This window comes from Phocoena phocoena, chromosome 19 (assembly GCF_963924675.1).
Source record: "Phocoena phocoena chromosome 19, mPhoPho1.1, whole genome shotgun sequence".
Taxonomy (NCBI): domain Eukaryota; kingdom Metazoa; phylum Chordata; class Mammalia; order Artiodactyla; family Phocoenidae; genus Phocoena; species Phocoena phocoena.
Genome location: NC_089237.1, coordinates 44,942,657 through 44,965,523, shown reverse-complemented (window position 1 = coordinate 44,965,523; position 22,867 = coordinate 44,942,657). Strand labels below are relative to the sequence as shown.

Sequence of the window (22,867 nt, the reverse complement as noted above, 5' to 3'; positions counted from 1 at the left end):
GAGCAACTAAGCCCGTGTGCCACAACTACTGAGCCTGCACTCTAGAGCCCGCAAGCCACAACTACTGAGCCCGTTCTCCACAACAAGAGAAGCCACCACAATGAGGAGCCTGTGCACCACAACGAAGAGTAGCCCCCACCCTCCACAACTAGGGAAAGCAAGGAAGACCCAACCATAGATAGATAGATAGATAGATAGATAGATAGATAAGAAAAATATTTTTTTAAATCCAAAATGTTGAGGAGATATGGAGATATATGTTTATGTATAGCTGATTCACTTTGTTATAAAGCAGAAACTAACACACCATTGTAAAGCAATTATACTCCAATAAAGACGTTAAAAAAACAAAATGTTATTTTATTTGGGCGATTAGAGTAAACTTCAGTAGTATCCTTTTCAATGAGAACTTTAATCAAATGCATCTGAATTGTTGCCTTATTTGTCATCTATTCCATGTGAGTTCTGGAAACTGAGGAAACATTGGAATTCCTGCCAATTCTAATATTAGGGTATTATGTGCAAACTGCCATTTTAAATTATATTTCTCTGATTGACTTAATGAATCAAATTAGATTATTAGATTTTGTTAATCTCCCCAACACAGGAGTGAAATAGACCTCAAACCAGGGTGGGTATTAGTATTTTCTCTATGCTGTGGCTCTTAAATTTTTATTTATTTCCTTAATCTAGAATCTTGAAGCTTAAAGGGAATTTCAAAGCCTCAGGTCTGTTCCCTGGCATTGCAAAAAAAAATTTTTATAAAAAAATTTGATTTTGGGCTTCCCTGGTGGCACAGTGATTAATAATCCGCCTCCCGATGCAGGGGACACAGGTTTGAGCCCTGGTCTGGGAAGATCCCACATGCTGTGGAGCAACTAAGCCCGTGCGCCACAACTACTGAGCCAGCGCTCTAGAGCCTGTGAGGCACAACTACTGAGCCCACATGCCACAACTACTGAAGCCCGCGTGCCTAGAGTCCATGCTCCACAACAAGAAAAACCACTGCAATAAGAAGCCCATGCACAGCAACAAAGAGTAGCCCCCGCTCACTGCAACTAGAGAAAGCCCGTACGCAGCAACGAAGACCCAACGCAGCCAAAGATAAATTAATTAATGAAAAAAAAATTTTTGATCTTGCCCTTCTAATTAGGATGTAGGTGTTAAGTTAATGTCATGGCTTCTCACCCACTGATTACAGCTCCACTTCCATTTAGTAAAAGTTTAGTAATAACTGTAGGTGCTATCTAGAGGTCCATGATCAAATCCCAAGACCTCTAAGTGCTATTCTTCCATCTAAGAAGGTTAAAATGGAATGAATCCGTGATGTGCCAGTTTCTCAAGCCTAAATCAGTGTGAGATGACTGGGGCCTTTCCCATTAGGTTTAGGATCTTCTGTTCTGATTAGATTAAGCAAGGGAGGGCCAAACATTTGAAATGCTCTTTATATTTTAAATAGATACATAGATAAACAGATACACACCTCACTTTTAAAAGAGAAACAACTAATGTTTTATTTGAATATCACAAAGAAACTTGCTACCCACCTGCTAACTTGGCCTGATAACTTGCGTAATAGGTAATATTTATGGAGGTCTTTTATTTGTTTTTGTTTTTACCTTTATCAGCTTCAGCTTAGCCAATCAGTCCCCACTAGTTGGTGTAGAAGTTATAGATAAATGACCAGAAGCATAGTTTAGTTGTTTCCATGTCATTTGCATGTGAGCCTTTCCAGAAATTCTCAAGAGCTTTGACAGGATAAAAGGCCTGTAACATACATATTCAGGAAACTGAACAGTTAGATCAGAGCTTGCCAAAGCAAGCCCAGGTTTAGATATGTAATAATATCTGAGATCTTGTTTATAAGAAATTCTAGTTTACCTGCACCAGGTTTTTGGTTAGTTTAATATTTTGTGGAATGTTTCTAGAATCATAGAGTCTGTGCTGCCTGTCAGTCCCCCTCATGTGCATTTACTGCTACTCATAGCTCTATGTGTATAATGCTCACTTGGTCCCAGCCAAATAGGGCTAGACCTTCGTCAGTTTAACTAGTAGTTCCTCTTAGCTTCTCACAAGCAAATTTGGTTTGAAATGTTCTATTATTTCATGGAACATAAAAGTCAGCAGTACAGCTCTCTACCTGGTACATGGAGTTAGTATGGTGGGAATTACATTCTTGGTGTATCAGCTCTTTATTAGAGACAAGCTTAATGTAGTTACTTCAGGTGATTGTGCTTACAAGTAGCTTTTCCTAGGAGTATCAGAGTAGAGGTGAAAAGATAGCCAGGAGGGACCGACTCACCTCTGCCTTTTTAAGTGGGTCATGTGATGTCTCTTTTCTTTCTTTGCCTGGCCACTTTTGGAATAGTGACAGAATGAAGGAGGAGACTCCAAGAAGAGTAGCGCTGAAAGAATTCCAGATAGAAATTTCTAACAAATTTGTGACAGATTTCTTGAGCCAGGTGATAGGATTGGAACCGTTTCTCTTCTGAGATAAGGAGTGGGGGTGGGAGAGTATGTTATACAGAGGATATTGCCTCGAGTGCACATCTTCCTGGCTTTTTATTAACAGATAAAAAGAAGAGTAGTCTAGACTGTACAGTCTGTGAGGGCAGGAACCATATCTCTCTCTTCCACCATTGAATCCTCATGGCTGCCCTGATGATATACACTGTAGATACAGAGTAAATAATTGAATAAATGTTGACTAGTAGCCATTTTACTTTATTTTTAAGGTTTATAAAGTATCTTTTTGAGCCTTCTTATTAAGAAAATTCCCAAACATATAAAGTAGAAAATATGTCTGCATGAACCTGTTACCCAACTTTAATAGCCATCAACATTTTGCCAGATTTCTTTCATTTATCTCCCCCTTTTATTCTTTCTTCGCTGGAACTTTTTAAAAACCACTTTATTTTGAGGTACGATTGACATACAAAAAGTACATATTTATATATACAACTTGATGAGTTTGGAGATAAGTGTGTACCTGTGAAACCATTACCACAGTCTCTATCATAGACATACTCATCACCTCAGAAGTTCCCTCCAGCCCTGCCTCCCTCCTCTTCCTCCTCCTTAGGATGATGACGATGGTGGTGAACTTAATAGAAGATCTACCCTCGTAGCAAATTTTTTTAATAGACTGCATTTTTTAGAACAGTTTTATGTTCACAGTAAAATTGAGCAGAAGGTACAGAGACTTGCCACGTACCCTCTATTCCCACTCAAGCATAGCCTCCCCCATTATCACGATCTCCCACAAGAGCTGAACATTTGTCACAACTGATGGACCTACGTTGACACATCATTATTACTCAAAGTCCATAGTTCTACATTAGGGTTCACTTTTGGGTGCTATACATTTTATGGGTTTTGACAAATGTGTAATGACACGTATCTACCACTTGAGTATCATACAGAGTAATTTCACTGCCCTAAAAATCCTTGGTGCTCCCCTTACCCCTGGCAACTACTGATCTTTTTTACTGACTCTATAGTTTTGCCTTTTCCAGAATGTCATAGAGTTGGAATCATACTATCTATCTAGCCTCTTCACATTGGCTTCTTTCACTTAGTAGTATGCCTGTAAGATTCCTCCATGTCTTTGCATGGCTTGATAGCTCATTTCTTTTTAGTCCATTATCTGGATGTACCACAGTTTATCCATTCACCTACTGAATATCTTGTTGCTTCCCATTGTTGGAAGATTTTAAAGTAAAACTTGGGCCTCAGGTCATCTCACTCCAGATATTTAAGAAAAAGGCATAACCACAATGCCATTATCACACTAACAGTAAATCCTTAATATCATCTGAGACCATGTGCATATTTGAATTTTCTGAAGGACCTTTTAAAATACCATAATTTTGATAAAAATAATATAAACTTCTGATATTTGAAACTAAAGAAAATCTTGTAGTGTATAATCTGTAAGAATGCAATAGAGCATATTCCTCTTAGATATTAAACTTTGCTTCCTGTTATAATTGTCTGCGGGACATGGATCTGTGAGTCAGGTGCTCACATTCATATACCTCACATTCCACTCTTAGATCATTAGAACATGCCCTGGTAATCGTTATTGTTATAAATTATCCTAATAGCAAACATTTATTGAGCATTTAGTATATGCCAAGCACTGTACTTTACATGCATTATTTCATATGATTCTTACAACCCAATGGAATAGGTATTATTATATTTCCCTCCAATTAACTTACTGAAGTTTTCATAGTTAATCCATGAACTGGGATTTGAATTTAGGTCTCCTGATTACTGGCTTTGCTATCTCCTTGAGTATGCTTTAAAATGGTGATGTAAAAAGGGTTGAATGATCTAAAATTGATCTTCTAAATTTCTTAATTTCTTTATTGTCTATTAACCTCCAGGCTGTAAGACTAGAAAGTACTTACCAGAATCGAACACGCTATATGGTAGTGGTTTCAACTAACGGTAGACAAGACACTGAAGAAAGCATCGTCCTAGGAATGGATTTCTCCTCTAATGACAGGTATGGTACCACAGAGGGGAGAATGAGAAAACCTCTTTTTAAACAACCCACTCCAGTTACCTTTTGAGTTATCACAAAAACACCTTATGCAGTTCTACTCTAAAAGTTCAGTGCGTAAAACTAGAGAACATCAAAAGTATCTTAGTCACACAATCTTGAGAGACAAAAATGTTTAGTGAATGTCTTTGGTTGTGTGTTCCTAATTTACCACTATTCCTTACCTTCTTCCTTTCATCTTTAGGTGGTAATGATATAAAGCAAATGATTTAAATTTCTATCTCCAAGGGGGGGAAAAAAACTGGCTTTTCTTTGCAGTCCTCTTTATTTTAAGCAGTAACGATTCATTTGGTGGTTCTGGGGCACACACCCTTTGTGATAGTGTACCAGTGGGTTCTGGGTGCAAAAAGAGCCCCCTTTAATTCCAGTCTCTTATATCCATGGCCTTGCACCTTGCTTTTGTCAAATGTTACACTTCCTTTTTTCTTCTTCTGAGTTAAAGAAAGGCAGGGGGGATGATTTTTTAAACTCAAAAGAGAACCTTTTATAATCATTCACCTTTGGCTTTAGCGGCACTATACATCCTAAGATGATACCTAAGGTGATGCCATGTATCACCTGGCTTTTTTGTGCCTCTAAGGTTTGTTGCTTTCCATTTTATTTTCCCATTTTTTTTGGAGAAACCTTGGGAAGACTGTGGAATGTGGCTGCTAAGCAGATCTTTGCACTGTAGATAATAAGCCTCAGGAAATCCTGCCAGATATCTCAAAGCATTGACTTCCTGGTTCAGGACTAGAATGCGATTGTGGAGTAGCTAGGGGTGTGACCCAGGCCTGGGAGAATTTAGTGGCAAAGAGAAGAGGAGACTAAGAGTGATTCTCATTGTCCTGATGTTGGAAGGAAAAAAAAAATCACATTGTCACCAGAAAGATTCCCAAACTAGTGTTTACCTGAGCTTGTACATAGCAGTCAACCTGAAAATGATATGTGGGTTCACCAGGATCACAAGGCCAGAGTTGTTACCTTGTATACCACTTACAGCCTTTAATTGTACACTCTGAAATTACACAGGCTTGTAAACCACATTTAGGAAGCTTTTTCTCCTGCATGGTTTTAACCTCTGGTGTTACCTAAGCAACACAGATCTTTCAATAAGCATTTATCCTGTAAGAATACCTACCTTGCCTACATTCATTAGTACTTTAAGACCTCTGATTTGGGTTTTTATGTCTCTAGATCTGTACTATCCAGTACAATAGCCACTAATCACATTGTAACTATTTAAATAAATTAAAATTAAATAAAATTAAAATTTCAGTTCCTCAGCCACAGCTAGCCACATTTCAAGTACTCTAGCTACATGTGGCTTGTGGCTTCCCTGTCAGACAGTACGCTTATAGAACATTTCCATCATTGCAGAAAGATCAGGTGGACAGGGCTGCTCTCCATCTCATTTCCTTTGTTTGGTTCTCCCTGACTCCTCCTTTGGAAATCCCATAAAACAGGAACTGGAGCTGCATGGAAATGTCATTTGAGTCTTGCCCTAGAGAGAGAAGGCGACAACTTCAGATTCTCCTGACCCAGAGTCTGGGAAATCAGATGTCTAATCTTATCTCTCTTTCACTTTGTCCTAAACGTTCCCAGAAATCATAAAGAATGCTTATTAATGTGGGTGCCCAGTAGTTTATCCCCGGTAAACTGCATCTGTCTTTGGTAATAGTCCTGCCTGAATCGTATCTGACTAACAAAAGAAAATTTTCGTTTATGGAAGACAAAATGTGATAAGAAAAGCTATAGAAACTAGTTTTCATTCTATTTGGTAAATTTGATATTATGAATTCCCCTACACCCTCTGTTTGAATGAGCTTGGACAGTAAGAAAATTGCTGCCCACTTCAGAATACTGTTGCTCAAGTAATCTAGTATCATTTCTATCTCAGTTGCTGTTTGAAGGAATCTGTATCATTTTGTATCTGAGAATATAAAAAGTTAATGTTTCAAAACAGTATATTAAACCAAAGTGGAACCCAGATTGTTTATGACGTGCTCATCCCAAGTAATTCTCAAGATATATTACAGCCAATTTATTTAGCCTATTTATAAGTTCTTTGAGTATTGTGTTATATTTTAAGTAATACATTTTTAAATAAAAAGTATAACCTTGGTTTCCAAATTACATTTGGTATATATTTCAAGTTATAAAGTAATAGAGTTTTATGGTATTATTTTATAATTTTTCTTCATACCCCCAACACCTTGAAATGTCTGGTACATAGCGGCACTCAATAAATAATTTTTTAATGGGATGAGTATCTATTAAAATAAGTAACTATACTTTAATGGAGAAAATTTCATGAGACTCAAGATAAACTAGATAAAAATACTAGGTGTGCCTAATTCAGGCCTCTCTTTCCTGTCATGTGAAAAAGCTACTTCTTAATGTAAAAAATCATTTTGACCTGAATACAAGCAGAAAATGTGATGTTTGGTTCCTGCATATCATTGTCACTTGTCTAAAGTTTAACTGGTGTCTGGTCACAAGCTCATAGATCACACTCTTTTGGACCTTTGGTATCTTCTGTAGTTACTTAATTTCTAGATTTGTCACTAAGCTATAAATCCTTCATGTTTATACCCAAATTATACTTGCTGCTAGGACCTAGCTAAGCATTCACTTAAGGAAAAAAAAAAACTACTCTAAAAATAACTCGCTCAACCTTGGGAAGCCATTTTCAAAACAGGTTTTCCTTGTACTCACCTCATCTAGTCAACAGAAACAGTGGTGGAGCAGTCTTCCTCCCTCCAGGGCCTGGCTTGATAGCTGTTCAGGAGTTCAGGCCCAAGGTTACAATGTGCCTAAGCTGTTGCAATCTTGATTTGAATCTCCTGAACTCTGGAATCACTAGTGGAGTTGTGAGTAACACAGGGCAGCAAGTGCAGTGCAGAGCCTTAGATACAGCCCAACTAGGGAATGGCCTTTGTTAGCCCTGCAGTGACTCCAGCAGCAGTGGCAGTTCAGTATTCCCCATGTTGTTTTTACTTTTTTATTATTATTATTTTTTTTTGCAATACGCGGGCCTCTCACTGTTGTGGCCTCTCCCGTTGTGGAGCACAGGGTCTGGACACGCAGGCTCAGCGGCCATGGCTCACGAGCCCAGCTGCTCCGCGGCATGTGAGATCTTCCCGGACCGGGGCACGAACCCGTGTCCCCTGCATTGGCAGGTGGACTCTCAACCACTGCGCCACCAGGGAAGCCCCCCCATGTTGTTTTTAATGCACTTTTCATAATGTCCCCCACCCTGCCCTGCCAAAATCACTTTCCATTGTGTTAGAGCACCCACCACAGATTCATATTCAACATTTGTTTTACATGACAATACATTCATATGTATTGTTTCACTTTAAATATTTTAAATTTTTATGATAACCCTGTGAGGCTTAGGTTTCATTACCTATATTTTAAGATGAAGAAATTAAGGTGGTGAGAGGTTGAATAACCTGTCAAAAGGAATTGAAATACTGAAGGAGATCGAATCCAGATCTTTTGATATAGTATAACTGCTCAATACGTGGTAGTTGTTATTGTGTTTTAGGCACTGTTGTACACATTGGTTTTTGGTGTGTTATCTAATTTAACCTTCAAAACAGCCCAATAAAGGAGGTGGTTTTATCCCAGTTTTACAGATGAGGAGACTGGAGCACAACACAATTAAATAATTTGCCTAAAATTATACAGTTAATGCCAGAATCCAGATTCCAAAGCCCCTCTGACTCCAGAGCCTATGCTCTTAACCATACTTCGCTGTTCCACCTCCTACATCTGGTGTTCTTTCTACTATACCATGCTGCTTTTCTAAGATATATTGGAAGGGAGAGTGTGTAGGAGCCTTTGGGAGACTGGATGGAGGGGAAAATGGTGTATGGCAGCCTTAAGGAGAGAAAGTGGCAGAGTTCTAGGGTAGATTATAGTTGTCCAGAGAAGTGGTGTGATAGAGACACAATTGGGAGTCCATGGCTTCCCATCCTAACCTGTTCCATTAACTTAAAGCTAGTTTCCTCCCTGGGATAGCGTGTGATTTAAATAATATTTTAACATACCATACTAGAGCTACTCTTTTTTTGGTGGTTGACATTCCGCTTCACTCTGCATTTCAGCAATGCTGTTTCAGTGCACAGCCACCAAGCACTGTTTTATTTTTTTAAGTTGTAATGTGCCTGTTTTGTCTCTCTAACTTGATTACAAGCCATTAACAATTACTTTTCCCTTTTAGACTATTGAGTACGTTCTGGTATTTAATAAATCTATGTAAACCTCAGGATTAGAATTGAGCAAATCACATATTCAGAGGTCTTCAGTAACTAGCAATAGTTCTTGGCATTGGAAATAATTCTGAGTTAAATTGGGTGCTGTGAACTTGGGCTGAGACCTGCCAGTTGCAAGTCAGTGATCACCTGGACTTTTTAGACAGTGGCCATTTGCAAGACAGCAGTAAAGGAAGCTCAGTCAATAAGTTCTCTATGTTTAATACCTAGAGACCTAACTAACACCTGTTTAAAAACAGCTCCTGGACACATATGTTGGGTTACTGGTAATATGATAGAAATTTCTGCACTTATGTCAGAATTTAGAGCTTAGGGACTTATCCTTCGTAGTGAAAGAATTAATAAACAGCTGCTTCCTAGAGTAACAGGAAGTAATTTATGGACTATTTCTTGTCTTGCAGTAGCACTTGTACCATGGGTTTAGTCCTGCCTCTCTGGAGTGACACCCTAATTCATTTGGATGGTGATGGGTAAGAGCTTTCCCTTTTCATTCTCCTACAGAAAGCCAAGGGGTGGGGCTCCATCTTAGTGCCCATTCATTCAGCTGAATGGGAGGCCCATTATGCCCAGCTGAACTGTCATGTCAGCAGCTCAGTGAGTCCTTTTAAACTCCTGTTTTGTAAAGTAGAGTAAAAATACAGCTTGCCAGAGCCTCTCGCTTCTACTTCTCTAGACCGACTATGGTAAGAATCCACACAAAGAAGAGCTAGTTTGTTGGCTCGCTCTTTAGTCTGAGCACGTGGGACTGTTGCAGTGCTCTCCCAGAGGATGATACGTTCTGTTTCACATAATCTCTTGTTGCCTCTGCCAGCTGTCAGCCTACAGTATAACCCATTCCTGTGCCAGTTCTTTCCAGTGACCCCCCACCCCCACCTACTGGTGTTTTTAGAATGTGTCCCCAAGAGACCAAGATGTTTGCTCCAGTTTATAAAACCAGGGTCAGGTTTGCTAAGAACCCACAAGACTTCCAAATAGAAACATACAGCAGAACAGTTTGTCCATAGCTGCAGCTGGGAAACAGTATGCAATTCCCTGACTCCAATGTGGGAGTCCATTCATTTTGCTTGGTAGATAAAATCAGACAATTCGTTGAAGCTTTTCAGTCAAGTCCCATACTCCAGTTAACTTCTACACAAAGTGCCTGATGATACCTTCTACTGCGCCAGCAATTGCTAGCCTGGGAAACAGCCTTGAAAACTCACAACTGAAATAACCTACTCTCATTTATGGATTTTTGTCTCATTCTGTTTTCCTTAGTGGGTTCAGCGTATCAACAGATAACAGAGTTCACATATTCAAACCTGTGTCTGTGCAGGCAATGTGGTAAGAGGACTTTTAATATCTCTATGAAAGTTTTTTTAATGTTATTGGAACAATATTTTGTGAGAAGTAGTATTTGAAATGGCACAGTTCTTTATGAAAATGCTGTATGATCTGTTTGTGTGTATGGGATTTTGTGTGATCTGTCTGTGTGGCCATCATAGTTAAAGATGACCTAGAAGTTCAGTTTCCAGATTATCACAATGGAAGGCCTTCAGCGTTGGTGAACAAGTGAAACTCAGAAGTGCTCTTAGACTCTGGAAGACAATGGATCAGATAGCCAGTTGGAACTGAGTTTTATAGGGACACATTGACTAAGTTAGTAGCAGTCTAGAGCCGAGTCTAGAACATTCACAACTATGCATTAACTTCCCCTTTCTTCAGGTAATCAGGGATAGCATTGATGGAGTTATATTATACATCGACAAGTTTCCATTTAATTGCTGGCAACTGTTTGTGAGACTATTTACATAATGCAAATAAAGCCTAGAAAAAACATTGTAGTTGTTAATAACCATCAGCTGGTGTACTGACACTTTTGGGTTACTTACTATATATGTCAGGCATTGAGCCTAGTGCTTTACATGGAATACATCTAATCATCACACCAACTCCCCAAAATAGTATTATTAGCTCCTTATTATGGGTGAGAAAACCAAAGTTTGGAGAGGTTATATAACTGGCCTAAGAGTATCTCTTACGTTTCGACAGAATAGATTCTTATTCTCTTGTTCTAGATTATCTAGAAAAATGATCCAGTATAAACAGGGAATGATGTGACTCTAAGATTCAGAGTCATCCCCCAGTCAGCGATTTGAATTTCAGTTCCTCATTCAGTTGCCTGTTGTATAGTGGAAGTCCCCATGAGGAGTAGAATGAGCAGAATGCAAGCCAAACAAGAAATAAAGGAGCCTGAAAAAGACTCCAGGGAGATACCTTACCCCTGAATAACAGGATTGATAGGCTTGAAGTGGGTGCGGTCCTAAAAGAGAGTCAGCTGAACAATTAAATCTTATTTCATGCAGTAATTGAGATAGGACAGAGTTTCAGGTTATGTGTTTAGACCAATTTTTAGATTTAAGGGCATATTTCACAGATAAATTTCTCATAGAAAACTTATGACCTCTTTTGACTAAGGGTCCATTAAAAGCAACTGACCTATACCAGGTAAAACCCATAAGTCCTAAGTCCCATAAATGCAGTGTTTTCAGTTATATTTTGGGGAGGAGTACAAAGCAGTCTTAATCCTTAAGGATTCAAGTAATTCAAGCTTTGATGTTCTAAAGTAGACTGACTAGTTCTAGGTCTGTTGGCTTATTGCGGAATAAACTTTTTTTGGTGTACCACATGAGGAGTAGTGAACTGAAAGTCACAAAAGAAAAACAAAAGAAAAGAAAAAGATGATGTATGGATCAAAGCAGCATTTAGACCAGGTGTTTCCTTCACAGGGAAGTAGTTACTGCAGCCTCACTCTCCTGTATGCAGCTGGAGTATGAGCTGGTTATGCCTTGAGCGTGTTTAGGACATTTGCGCCAGACACTTGTGGCATATGCTTTTGAAGCATGTGTTTCCTGGATGAAGAAAACATGCATTGAATATCCTGTACATTGCACTAAGCTGGCTTTTACCTTTGAATCTGTGTAAGAAACTGAAATTTGCTGAGAATTCTGAGAATTTGGCTTACGTTAAGTAAAAGGAGACATTTGAAAAGATTCTGCAACTTTGTTCTTACGGGAAAATCTGTTTCCCTAGTAAAAATGGACTGGCATGTTTTTTCTCATGAAATTGGTCTTGATTTTATTTTTTAATTTACATTTTATGGGGTTGACAAGGACTTAAGGAACAACATTGTCATAGACTTACTTGTGGGAAAATAAACTGGAACAACCTTTCTGGAGAATGATTTGCCAGCTTGCTGTATCATTTTGTATGCCCTTTGACATAGTAATTGTGCTTCTAAGAATTTATCCTAAGGTAATAAGGGTGTGTGCAAATTTTTAACTATAAGAATGTTTGTCAGTGTTCTAATAGTAGCAAAAAATGGAAAGCAATTTAGGGGGCTTCCCTGGTGGCGCAGTGCTTGAGAGTCCGCCTGCCGATGCAGGGGACATGGGTTCGTGCCCCGGTCCGGCAAGATCTCACATGCCGCGGAGTGGCTGGGCCCGTGAGCCATGGCCGCTGAGCCTGCGTGTCCGGAGCCTGTGCTCCGCAACGGGAGAGGCCACAACAGTGAGAGGCCCACATACCGCAAAAAAAAAATAAAAAGGAAAGCAATTTAAATGGCTAAAATAATAGGAATCAGTTAAATTATGGTACATCCATGTTTCTAAATATTATGCAACCATTAAAAATTATCTAGTTGAAGAATATTTATTGACCTGGAAAGATGTTGACGACAAGGTGTATAGTAAAAGAAAAAGTTAAATGGTGTGCAGAATATGATCATCTTTATTTTAGATCTCTGCAGAGACCAACAGTGGTTATTTCTGGGCAGTCAGATTAAGGATATTTCTGCCGTTTACCTGAGGTCCCTAAATTTTCTAAAATGAGCATGATCACATTTGTTATGAAAGAAAAAAAATAATAAAAAGGCATTTTTAAGAAAAAGATGGGTATAGATTGGCCACAGAGTACTCGCATACTATCCTCTTCCCTTAGGAGAGAGACATTAGTTTATAGCTAATAAGACATTTCATTCAATAAATTTTAACTGTGCTCCAACTTTGAACTAGAAGGCATTCTTTTATTTTTTTTAAAGAAGGCATTCTTTTAGGCACTTGAGACAAATCAGTAAACAAAAACATAGAAAGATGCCTGCTCTTGTATAACTCTTCCTAGCATTTCTGGCTTTAGTTTTCCCAAGTATATAACCAAAAAGGTACTTTTCAGTTTTGTTTATCCTGCTTGAGTTCCTGAGTTCAGAGTCAGAGATTTAATTAGTCTCAGTATAACCAGAGCTGTTCTTAGAAAGTAGCTCAAGTGTATGAATAAATGGTTTAAAAAGACTAGGAGACTAAGGTAGCAAGAATGACAGATGTCATTAGATCAGTACATCCTGGGCATTAAAGGACTTGTCCTCAAGGCTTAGGAACATCTGTCTATGTGATCTTTGTGGAACCTCTAAGAGTCATAGGGAATACATGTTCTAACGTGACTCTGTGCCAAGAGAAACAAATGTTTGTGTAGTAAATGAAGTAGATCTTTACTTCTCTAGTGGCAGTAGCCACAGCGTGGTTCCAACTACAGGATTGTGAGCTCCATAGGTACTCAGACCTATTTTTCACTGGTAGCTTGTCAGTTCTCCTGCTCCCCTCTACCCCCTGCCTTAATAATGCATCATATCTTTCAGCAAGAAATGTCTAGTTGATTGCTATGAAGAGATAATGTAGTATGATCAGAATCAGAGATTCTTGAATTCCAAGGAGTAGATTCTCCAGAGGCCCAACTCTATAGGATTTAAAAATTGGAAGAGTTTGGGGAGCACATGGATTATTGGCCTTTTGGTATCCCCACAGTTCTCCAGTGCTCATTTCCCAGCATATCTTTCAGGTCTGCATTACAGAGTCTACACAAGGCTTGTGAAGTCGCCAGAATGCATAACTACTACCCTGGCAGCCTGTTTCTCACCTGGGTGAGTTATTATGAGAGCCATATCAACTCAGATCAATCCTCAGTCAATGAATGGAATGCTATGCAGGATGTGCAGTCCCACCGGCCTGACTCTCCAGCTCTTTTCACAGACATGTAAGTCATCTTGCTGAGGATCATGGAAGTCCTCTCTGTTGCGTTCTCGGGGGTCAGAACCAGCATGTTCCTCCCTAATCTCTCCTCTTAGGGAATTAACCTTACCAGTGATATTAGTCATTGTCTGCACTACACATCTGCCTCGCAAAGAAACCTGTCCTTTCTGTTGTGTGCAAAAGCCTGAAGAGTTTCACTCCTGGGCACAGTGGAGTCTCCATAGTTAAGATCTGCAATACCATAAAATCCCATTAATTCAGATTCCACTAATTTGAAATTTGAGTTTAAAGGAGTTAGGCTGAAGTCTGACCTTCCATTATCTTAAAAGAAGCATTTCCTAAGCAAATTAATGACATAGAGAAGCTTTAGAGGGATGTTGCTAATACTTAAGAAAACAAGATGTTTCCAGTCAATTTAGAATACCTACATTGTTATGCTAATTTTTAACTGATTTCTTTTCAAATTTTTAAAAATATATATTGTAATTTCTGTCTTACTCAGCCCCACATTTGCCTTGTTAGGTCTGTAACATTTTTATTAAATCTCCCTGCTGTACTACAAATTGGATAGCCTAAGGTGGAGCTGATGTTTATTTCCTTTTTAGGTCTATGTGTTGAAACTTATGTGACTATTTTGGAAATTTTTTCACACTTAGCTCCTGCTTTGGAAATTAATCAGGATGTTTATTTTGCTCTGAATTGATCTTTCTGCACTTCCAAGGTGTTCTACATCTGGGGAAGAAGAGTAGCTACTTGCTAAATGGTCTCACAAACCTTCACCTTCAGATTCCTAAAGTGATACCAAAACAATTCGTGATTCTTTTTTTAAAGGCTTAATTTAGATAATAAATGCTTTTTACTAGGAAAGATGAAATTTCCAAGAATTGTGTGAATGGAACAGTCAAAAAAAACAGTGAAGGCTTTTTTGTATAGGGTATTATTGGTACGAGAACCAGTTAGTACTAGTAGCTCTAGTCCTTTCAAGATTGCACAGTAACTGGGGCTTCCCTGGTAGCGCAGCAGTTCAGAATATGCCTGCCAGTGCAGGGGACACGGGTTCAAGCCCTGGTCCGGGAAGATCCCACGTGCCGTGGAGCAGCTAGGCCCATTCGCCACAACTACTGAGCCTGCGCTCTAGAGCTTGTGAGCCACAACTACTGAAGCCCGTGCGCCTAGAGCCCGTGAAAAGCCACTGCAATGAGAAGCCCGCGCACCACAACGAAGAGTAGCCCCCAATCACCGCAACTAGAGAAGGCCCGCGCGCAGCAACAAAGACCCAGCACAGCCATAAATAAATAAGATTCCACAGTAACTAAAAAGATAAGGATAGTATGTATGGCTTTCAGAATCGTGGGCAGTGTTATTGATTTCATGCTTTATGACTGGTTGATGGGTATTGGAGAAATGGATGTCTCATCTTGTTCATAAATGGACATTTTAAATCAGACTTTTCATTTTTCCTGATTTTATTAGAGAAGATTTGGAAATTACAACACAAAAAGGAAAGAAAATAAAATTGCCCATAATCTCTCTCTATCCCTGAGCAAAAAAAAAAATAATAGTAATGTAAAATGTAGTCCCTGGCACATGGTAAAGGCTCATTAAATGTTAATTCTTACTAGGTACAATATAACCACAATTTAAGATATATTTAATAAACAAATGTCTGTCGGTAGAAAAAGACTGAGAGCTGTAGGTGAGAGTATTAATAATGACAGGGGGATTTTCAGTGATTTTTATTTTCTTTGTGTATATATGTATTTTCCAGATTTTTCTCTAGTGAAATCAAGGGAGAAAGTATGTTTGTGTTGTAATGCCTTTTCCATTCCCTCTTCTTCCCTAAGTTGACTAGAAAAGCCTAAAAAATAATGCTGAGGTTACAGAGGAGAATGTATGTCAAAGTGTACTTAAGTGCTCTACTGTGAATAAAGTTTATATTTTGAAATCCAAGGAAGGTAGAGCAGGGAACATAGGTGTATGGTGCCTCCAGTGTACATCAGATGTTATGCCAGGCACTTCATACATGGTATCTCATTTAATTCTCATAAAAACCTCATGAGGCAAATAGTATTACTGTTCACATTTTATAGAAAAGGCAACAGAGGTTCAGCAAAGGGAAGGTATTTGTTCAAGGTCATGCCACTAGTAAGTAGCAGGGCTGGGATTAAAACCCAGGTATGTCTGCTCCCAAACCACTCTGGCCCAACAAGTGTGAAGGATTGGGAGAAAGTCTGCTAAACTAGGGAATTGAACCGATGCACACAGGTGCTAAAATTTGTTTTTTACCAATATTTATTTTTAGTAGAAGACTGAAATGTATAACTTTCTACCATTAGCTATGTCTAGGAAAAATGGTGGGGAGCATGGTTAAGAATGTTAATCCTAGTCAAGACAGGGATGCTTTGGCCGATTGACAGGGAAATGGCAGAGGCGTTAGCTATACTCTGCAGGGTTCGTGAGAAACTAAGAGTACAAGTGGTGGGGAGCCCCAAGGTTGTGGGTCAGAGCATCCATCTTTGGAGATTATACTGAAGCTATTTTTGCAGCCAGTGATAAGGCCGTAGGCAGCAAGGGCAGGCAGGATGCCTGAAGGCTTAGTCCATTTCCATCTCCAAATAAGGAAGTACAGGGCAGATACCTTTCTCAAGTTGGTAGGAGGGAAAGATGAGACAGAAAGTACTCTCTGTTAGCCTCACTCAAATTCTGCATAATATGAAATAATGCTTTTAGAGAGAAGCATCTAGTTATGTTGAACCAGTATCTTTCCAGTAATTGGAGAATCACCTTCCTAGTTTGATTTCATAGTAAGGTTCCAAGGGAAATTTTTGTTTTTAAGAGAGTCAGAAGACTAAGGGAAGCAACATAATCTTGCAGGTAGAGTGTTAGGCTGGATGGAGAGTTCTGGGTCTCCTGCCAGTGAAAGTGACGGTTGGCATGTCATTTAACCTTTTAGCTGTTTATTTCCTTTATCTGTAAAATGGGGATAATAATTTCACAGATATTGGTGAGAGCTTTTGTGAAAAAGAAAACATTTTGGATGGAGTACTCCAGGTAGCTAATCCTTAAAATCCATTTTGGAACAGAATTTGCTTCATTGAAGAAGGAAGAAATCACTCTTCTCTCTTTCGCATTTTTCTAGAACCGTAGCAACAGATGGTCAGCATTGGGTGGCATTTTTAAGCTACAGAAGACCCAGTTCCATAGTAGGTCGCACCACTGGTCTTCCCAGCTTGGTACTCTAGCTCAGCAAGTGGTACTCAGGGGTACTTGATGGGAAATGGTCCTCCATTAAAGTATTACACTCAGTATAGCCTATTTGTCTTTTACTCCTTCTTGGATCTGTATACGTGAATATATTTATGGGCTATTAGACATGTACAATCTCTTCAAGTAATAATCTCTACATGTTTATATTCTATACATTCTGAAAAGAAACTTTTTAAAGTATAATTTTCTTTTTCCCATGCCTCCAGAATATAAATTTAAGGGTAACAAAGGGAAGGTCTGCCAGTTTGGAAACATAATCAGATGGCACATTAATTGACTTGGTCAAATTCCTGCCTAAGAAAAATCACCATTTCTCTCTTCTCAGACCAACTGAACGTGAGCGAACAGAAAGGCTAATTAAAACCAAATTAAGGGAGATTATGATGCAGAAGGATTTGGAGAATATCACATCCAAAGAGGTAAGAGACCTTGAGTCCCCATTGTTCCAAGGCTAGAGGTAGAATGATAATAGGAGTGGGGCTAGAAATGGTGAGTGATTGAAAGTCCAGGGGGACTTCTCAGAGATTAGTACAAAATGTCATCTCTGTTTCAGATACGAACTGAATTGGAAATGCAAATGGTGTGCAACTTGCGAGAATTCAAGGAATTTATAGATAATGAAATGATAGTGATCCTTGGTCAGATGGATAGCCCTACACAGATATTTGAGCACGTGTTCTTGGTAAGTCCTAGGGCCACTTTAAAGGGTGTGCTGGGGCTAGTCCATACCAACTCATGGAGGCGGGGGCAATTATCAAATTTTATTATATTTAGATAAAATGTAACTTACATTAAAAACAAAGGTCATAAATACTCAAACCTCATCACTTCCTGTATTTTACTACATTTTACAATTATCTGTGCTCTTAAGGTTATTTACATCTATTGTATGGTGGAAATGTTATATAATGGTGTGCTTCTGCTCATCTCTTCCCAATTCCTCAGTGACATCAATTGACTATGGTGGGAAAATTTACACCGAGGAAATTGGCAAATGCTACAGATCAGGCCTTTCTTGCCCATGGGTTGTTAAAGATCTCATCTGTCCTACATAATAGAGCCACAAAGCAGACCAGTCCACAGTAGTTTTATACAGTGTATCCCCAAAAAAGAATGATCCTTTTTGAGGTCACTCTTTTAAATCTGCCAAATGGGTCTAAGATCTGATATATCTGAAGAGAGCAGAAAACTACTTTCTTTTTTTTTTTTTTTTTTTATTAAATGTATTTATTTATTTGTTTTGATTTTTGGCTGTGTTGGGTCTTTGTTCTGTGCGCAGACTTTCTCTAGTTGCAGCGAGTGGTGCGCGGGCTTCTCATTGTTGTGGCTTCTCTTGTTGCAGAGCACGGGCTCTAGAGCGCAGGATCAGTATTTGTGGCACATGGGCTTACTTGCTCCGCGGCATGTGGGAATCTTCCCGGGCCAGGGATCGAACCCGTGTCCCCTGCATTGGCAGGCAGATTCCCACCCACTGTGCCACCAGGGAAGCCCCCTAGAAAACTACTTATAACAAAGACTATTGGACTTTTAAAACATTTGGAACCTTGTAGCTACATTTTTAGTCCCTCAATTACTTTTTTTTTTTTTTATTTTTGCGGTACACGGGCCTCTCACTGTTGTGGCCTCTCCCGTTGCGGAGCACAGGCTCCAGACGTGCAGGCTCAGCGGCCATGGCTCACAGGCCCAGCCGCTCCGCAGCATGTGGGATCTTCCTGGACCGGGGCACGAACCCGTGTCCCCTGCATCGGCAGGTGGACTCTCAACCACTGCGCCACCAGGGAAGCCCCCTCAATTACTTTTTGATTACCAAATCTTCAGTGATTTAAAATTGTTCTTCATGGTACCTGAACATTCAGTGGCTTCTGATTAGCCCAAGAAGACCTCTCTGACAGATGGATTAGGAAAGCTTCTAAAATCCTAAGACCTATTTATCTCCCAAATGTTAAAGAGTTCTAGTTTTCATCTGTACATGGTAGTGGGAACAAGGATAACAAGGATAATTGAAGTCAGTGGGGAACACCAAAACCTCACTGTTATTTCCAATTCCCACATACTTTGACTAAAAATGCTAACAAGGAACTAAATCGATTGGTTTGAATTTCACTTCGTTTCTCTGGTAAGCACATTTGTGAAGTGATTAGAAGGTGGGAAACAGGAGAGAAGAGGAATAAATATGCACAGGAACTGACTAAACTGCATCATCTCACCCTGAATATAAGAGTTTATTTCACCAAGCAGTCAGACTTCACGCCATTGAAGGCTTGTGCCCTGAATTAACTTGTTGACACTTTGGAGTACGTATGCTTGTCAAGTGATTCATGGTGGTGTTTAGCTATGAAATTACCTATGAAAAGCTGTGAGCTGGGAGGGGAGCTTCTCTTCTTTACTTTAACTTGACCAGTGTGTGTTGCCATTTCTCAACGTAGATCATTCGGCAAAACTGTCACGGACCTTTCCATTTGTGTAGCACCTGGCTTTGTTGTCTTTTGTGTGTAATTCCATGAGGGTTCATGTATTCCCTGCTCTTGTATCCTTGGAAATAATTTTTGTGTTGTGCATAGAAAACTTATGAGTCACTCATTCAAATGGACCCTGCCCCCAACTGTCTCCATGTAACGTGACTAATTTTTATGAAGGGCAAGTGCCTGTAGCCAAAAATAACTCGTTTGAAAGTGACCAAAGCTATAAACTTGGAAGTTGCTTTCCCATTGAGCTTAGATCTTAATACCTAAAATGACGTAGACATGATGAATATCAAATTCAGTCACTAACTGTTTAATTTCAGACATGCTTCCCTGTGTCTCTGATGCCACCCCCTCAAGAACTACCTTCTCCTTACCCCTTCCTCAAATGGTACTATTTTAGGACATATAGATAAATTTTAATAGTACTCTAAGCAGAAAAAACAATCCAGTTCTCCCCAAATAAGTCGCTAATCAACTAGAAATGCATTTGAGTATTTGTATCACTAAATTCATCCTATTATTTCATGATTATTGGTGTAGTCTTCTGTCTTGGGTTTTTCTCTTATTACAAAAATAATTCATGTTCGTTATAGAAAATTTAGGCAACTTCAGAAGACAATAAATGACATTTAATCAACACCAAGAGAGATAAGCACGATTATCTTTCATTATATAATATTGCCTTCTAGTTCTTTATTACTTTTTTAATATGTATCTATGTACATATTTTTGAAAAAAGGAAAATGTATTCAGCTTCAGATATAATTCTGTTTTCTTGAGAATGGACATGTTCTTTGCATTGTGAATATTTTTCTTATTTGGGAAAAAAACTTTCAAACTGGAGAATCCTGGAATTTAACTCTTATCCAACAAAATAAGTGCATGAACAGGTTGTCTAAACATCTTATTGTATTTCCCTTTGTTTGTACCACCATATCCTGTGTCCAAACCCCTGTTTCTTCTCCAGTGAGTCTGTGCTCTGCTGGCTTTCCCAGCAGTTGACACGGAAAAAGAGGTTTTATCCAAACTGTAAGTGGTGTTGTTAATTTTCTGCAAAGTCATTTCATCTTGTGCGTAGCTGCCATGCCTGGAGCGCAAGCAGATTGTGTGAACGGATGCAGCAGGATTTCTCCCCTCCCTTTGGAAGAATGCTCGGCTTAGTAGTGCACTGCACAGAGATGTTTATTTGGAAAGGTGTCCAGCTGATATGCAGAAGAAAAGTATAGAGCGTAGTTTAAAGAAAATCTGCAGCGAGAAGCCAGGATTGATTGGTTGGAAGCCAGGGTATTTCCAGAAAAAGCAGTTCTTCCACACCCTTAAGAGTGTACTACTTCTCTGAGCTGGAAGCCTTTGCCAACCAAATCTCGTATCAACAGCTCTCCTGGAGGCTGTCCGATTTGGCTGAGAAAATGCTAGATGTGAACAGAGAGCCTTTGCAGAAAGGCAGGCAGCATTCTTAGTTAAATTAGGGAAACACAGTCATATTGGACAGGCAACCGGTAATGTTGTTTGTGAATGAGAAAGAAGTCAGAATTTTACTGCTGATTGTATCCTTTTCAAGATTTGACATTACAAATCCTTTTAAAGTAGAGTTTTGGTTTCAAAGAAAAATTGTCTCATATTCATGATTTTTGCCCCTCAACTGGAGATGTGTAGCATTAACTTTTTAGAAGAAAAAGTTATCGATCCTGTGCCTGGCTGCCACAGTAAAGTGACTCACAGCATTGAGGCTGTAGGTATGGTATCATAAAGATTTGGACAGGGATACGAATCCTTGAAGATTATCTCGAGTTGTATGATCTTCGCAGAACCCCCAGTACAGTCATCCTTCTTTGCCATAGATGTGCTCTCCTCTTTTTGCTTGGAACTTTTGGACCCCAACAAGGTTATTTCCTAAGGATAACATTTTTTTTTTTTTTTTTTTTTTTTTTTTACTTCAGGCAATTTTAGTTTTCACCCCAATTTGGAACTTACAGAATTCTTCCCCTTTTTTTGGGAGGTGGGGGTGGAGCATAGCCGATTAACAATGTTGTGATAGTTTCAGGTACACAGCAAAGCAACTCAGCCATACATATACATGTATCCATTCTCCCCCAGACTCCTACATAACTTTGAGCACAGTTAGGCCCCTGTGCTATACAGTAGGTCCTTTTTGGGTATCCATCTTAAATATAGCAGTGCGTACATATTGATCCCAAACTCCCTAACTATCCTTTCCCCCCACCCTTCCCCTCTGGTAACCATAAGTTCGTTCTCTATGAGTCTGTTTCTGTTTTGTAAATGAGTTCATTTGTATCATTTCTTTTTAGATTCCACTTATAAGGGATATCATATATTTCTCTTTCTCTTTCTGACTTACCTCACTCAGTATGACAATCTCTAGGTCCATCCATGTTGCTGCAAATGGCATTATTTCATCCTTTTAATGGCTGAATAATCTTCCATTGTATATATGCCACATCATCTTTATCCACTCCTCTGTTGATGGACATTTAGGTTGCTTCCATGTCTTGGCTATTGTAAACAGTGCTGCAGTGAACACTGGGGTGCATGTACTGAGGATAACATTTTAAAAGAAATCAGTCACTTCAGTCTTTGGGCCAGAGTACAGTGTAGGTGAACCAGAGTGAAAGGTGGAAGTGAACTTATTTAAAAACTGTAGGAGCGGGGTGGTTAGGAATCTGCCTGCCAGTGCAGGGGACATGGGTTCGATCCCTGGTCTGGGAAGATCCCACATGCCACAGAGCAACTAAGCCCATGCCCCACAACTACTGAAGCCCACGTGCCTAGAGCCCGTGCTCCACAACAAGAGAAGCCACTGCAATGAGAAGCCTGCACACTGCAACGAAGAGTAGCCCCCACTTGCCGCAACTAGAGGAAGCCCACACATAGCAACAAAGACCCAACGCAGCCAAAAATAAATAAATTTATTTTTTTAAAATGTATTACAGTATAGTTTCAAGATTTCATTTTACACTTCCATACAATTAAAATATGCTCTGCATAATTACATAGAACTTACCGAAAACCCCCATGGAATTATGTCACTGCCTGAGAAGCATGGAGGAAAAAAAAGAGATTGAGTCTGTTGAGGATCCAAGGGGGCTAATATGCATGGCATTTGTATTGAGGACAGAAAAGTAATTACACCATGTTGATTCCAGTTCTTTCAGGTTGAACCTGAAACAGCCCTGAGCACAGCCCAAGTCACTTTACATGGGCTTCACTGAGTCAGTAGCTGAT

General features: G+C 39.3%; 1 protein-coding gene across 1 annotated transcript in view; it reads left to right on the top strand.

Moving 5' to 3' along the window:
• SSH2 (slingshot protein phosphatase 2) overlaps positions 1-22,867 on the top strand; it is a 104,753-nt gene that overhangs the window by 54,415 nt on the left and 27,471 nt on the right. Inside the window, exons 4-9 of the mRNA XM_065896990.1 lie at positions 4,392-4,513; positions 9,234-9,302; positions 10,090-10,155; positions 13,702-13,896; positions 17,485-17,578; positions 17,713-17,841. Of these exons, the coding sequence (XP_065753062.1) occupies positions 4,392-4,513; positions 9,234-9,302; positions 10,090-10,155; positions 13,702-13,896; positions 17,485-17,578; positions 17,713-17,841 (675 nt within the window). The remainder of the gene's footprint in view (positions 1-4,391; positions 4,514-9,233; positions 9,303-10,089; positions 10,156-13,701; positions 13,897-17,484; positions 17,579-17,712; positions 17,842-22,867) is intronic.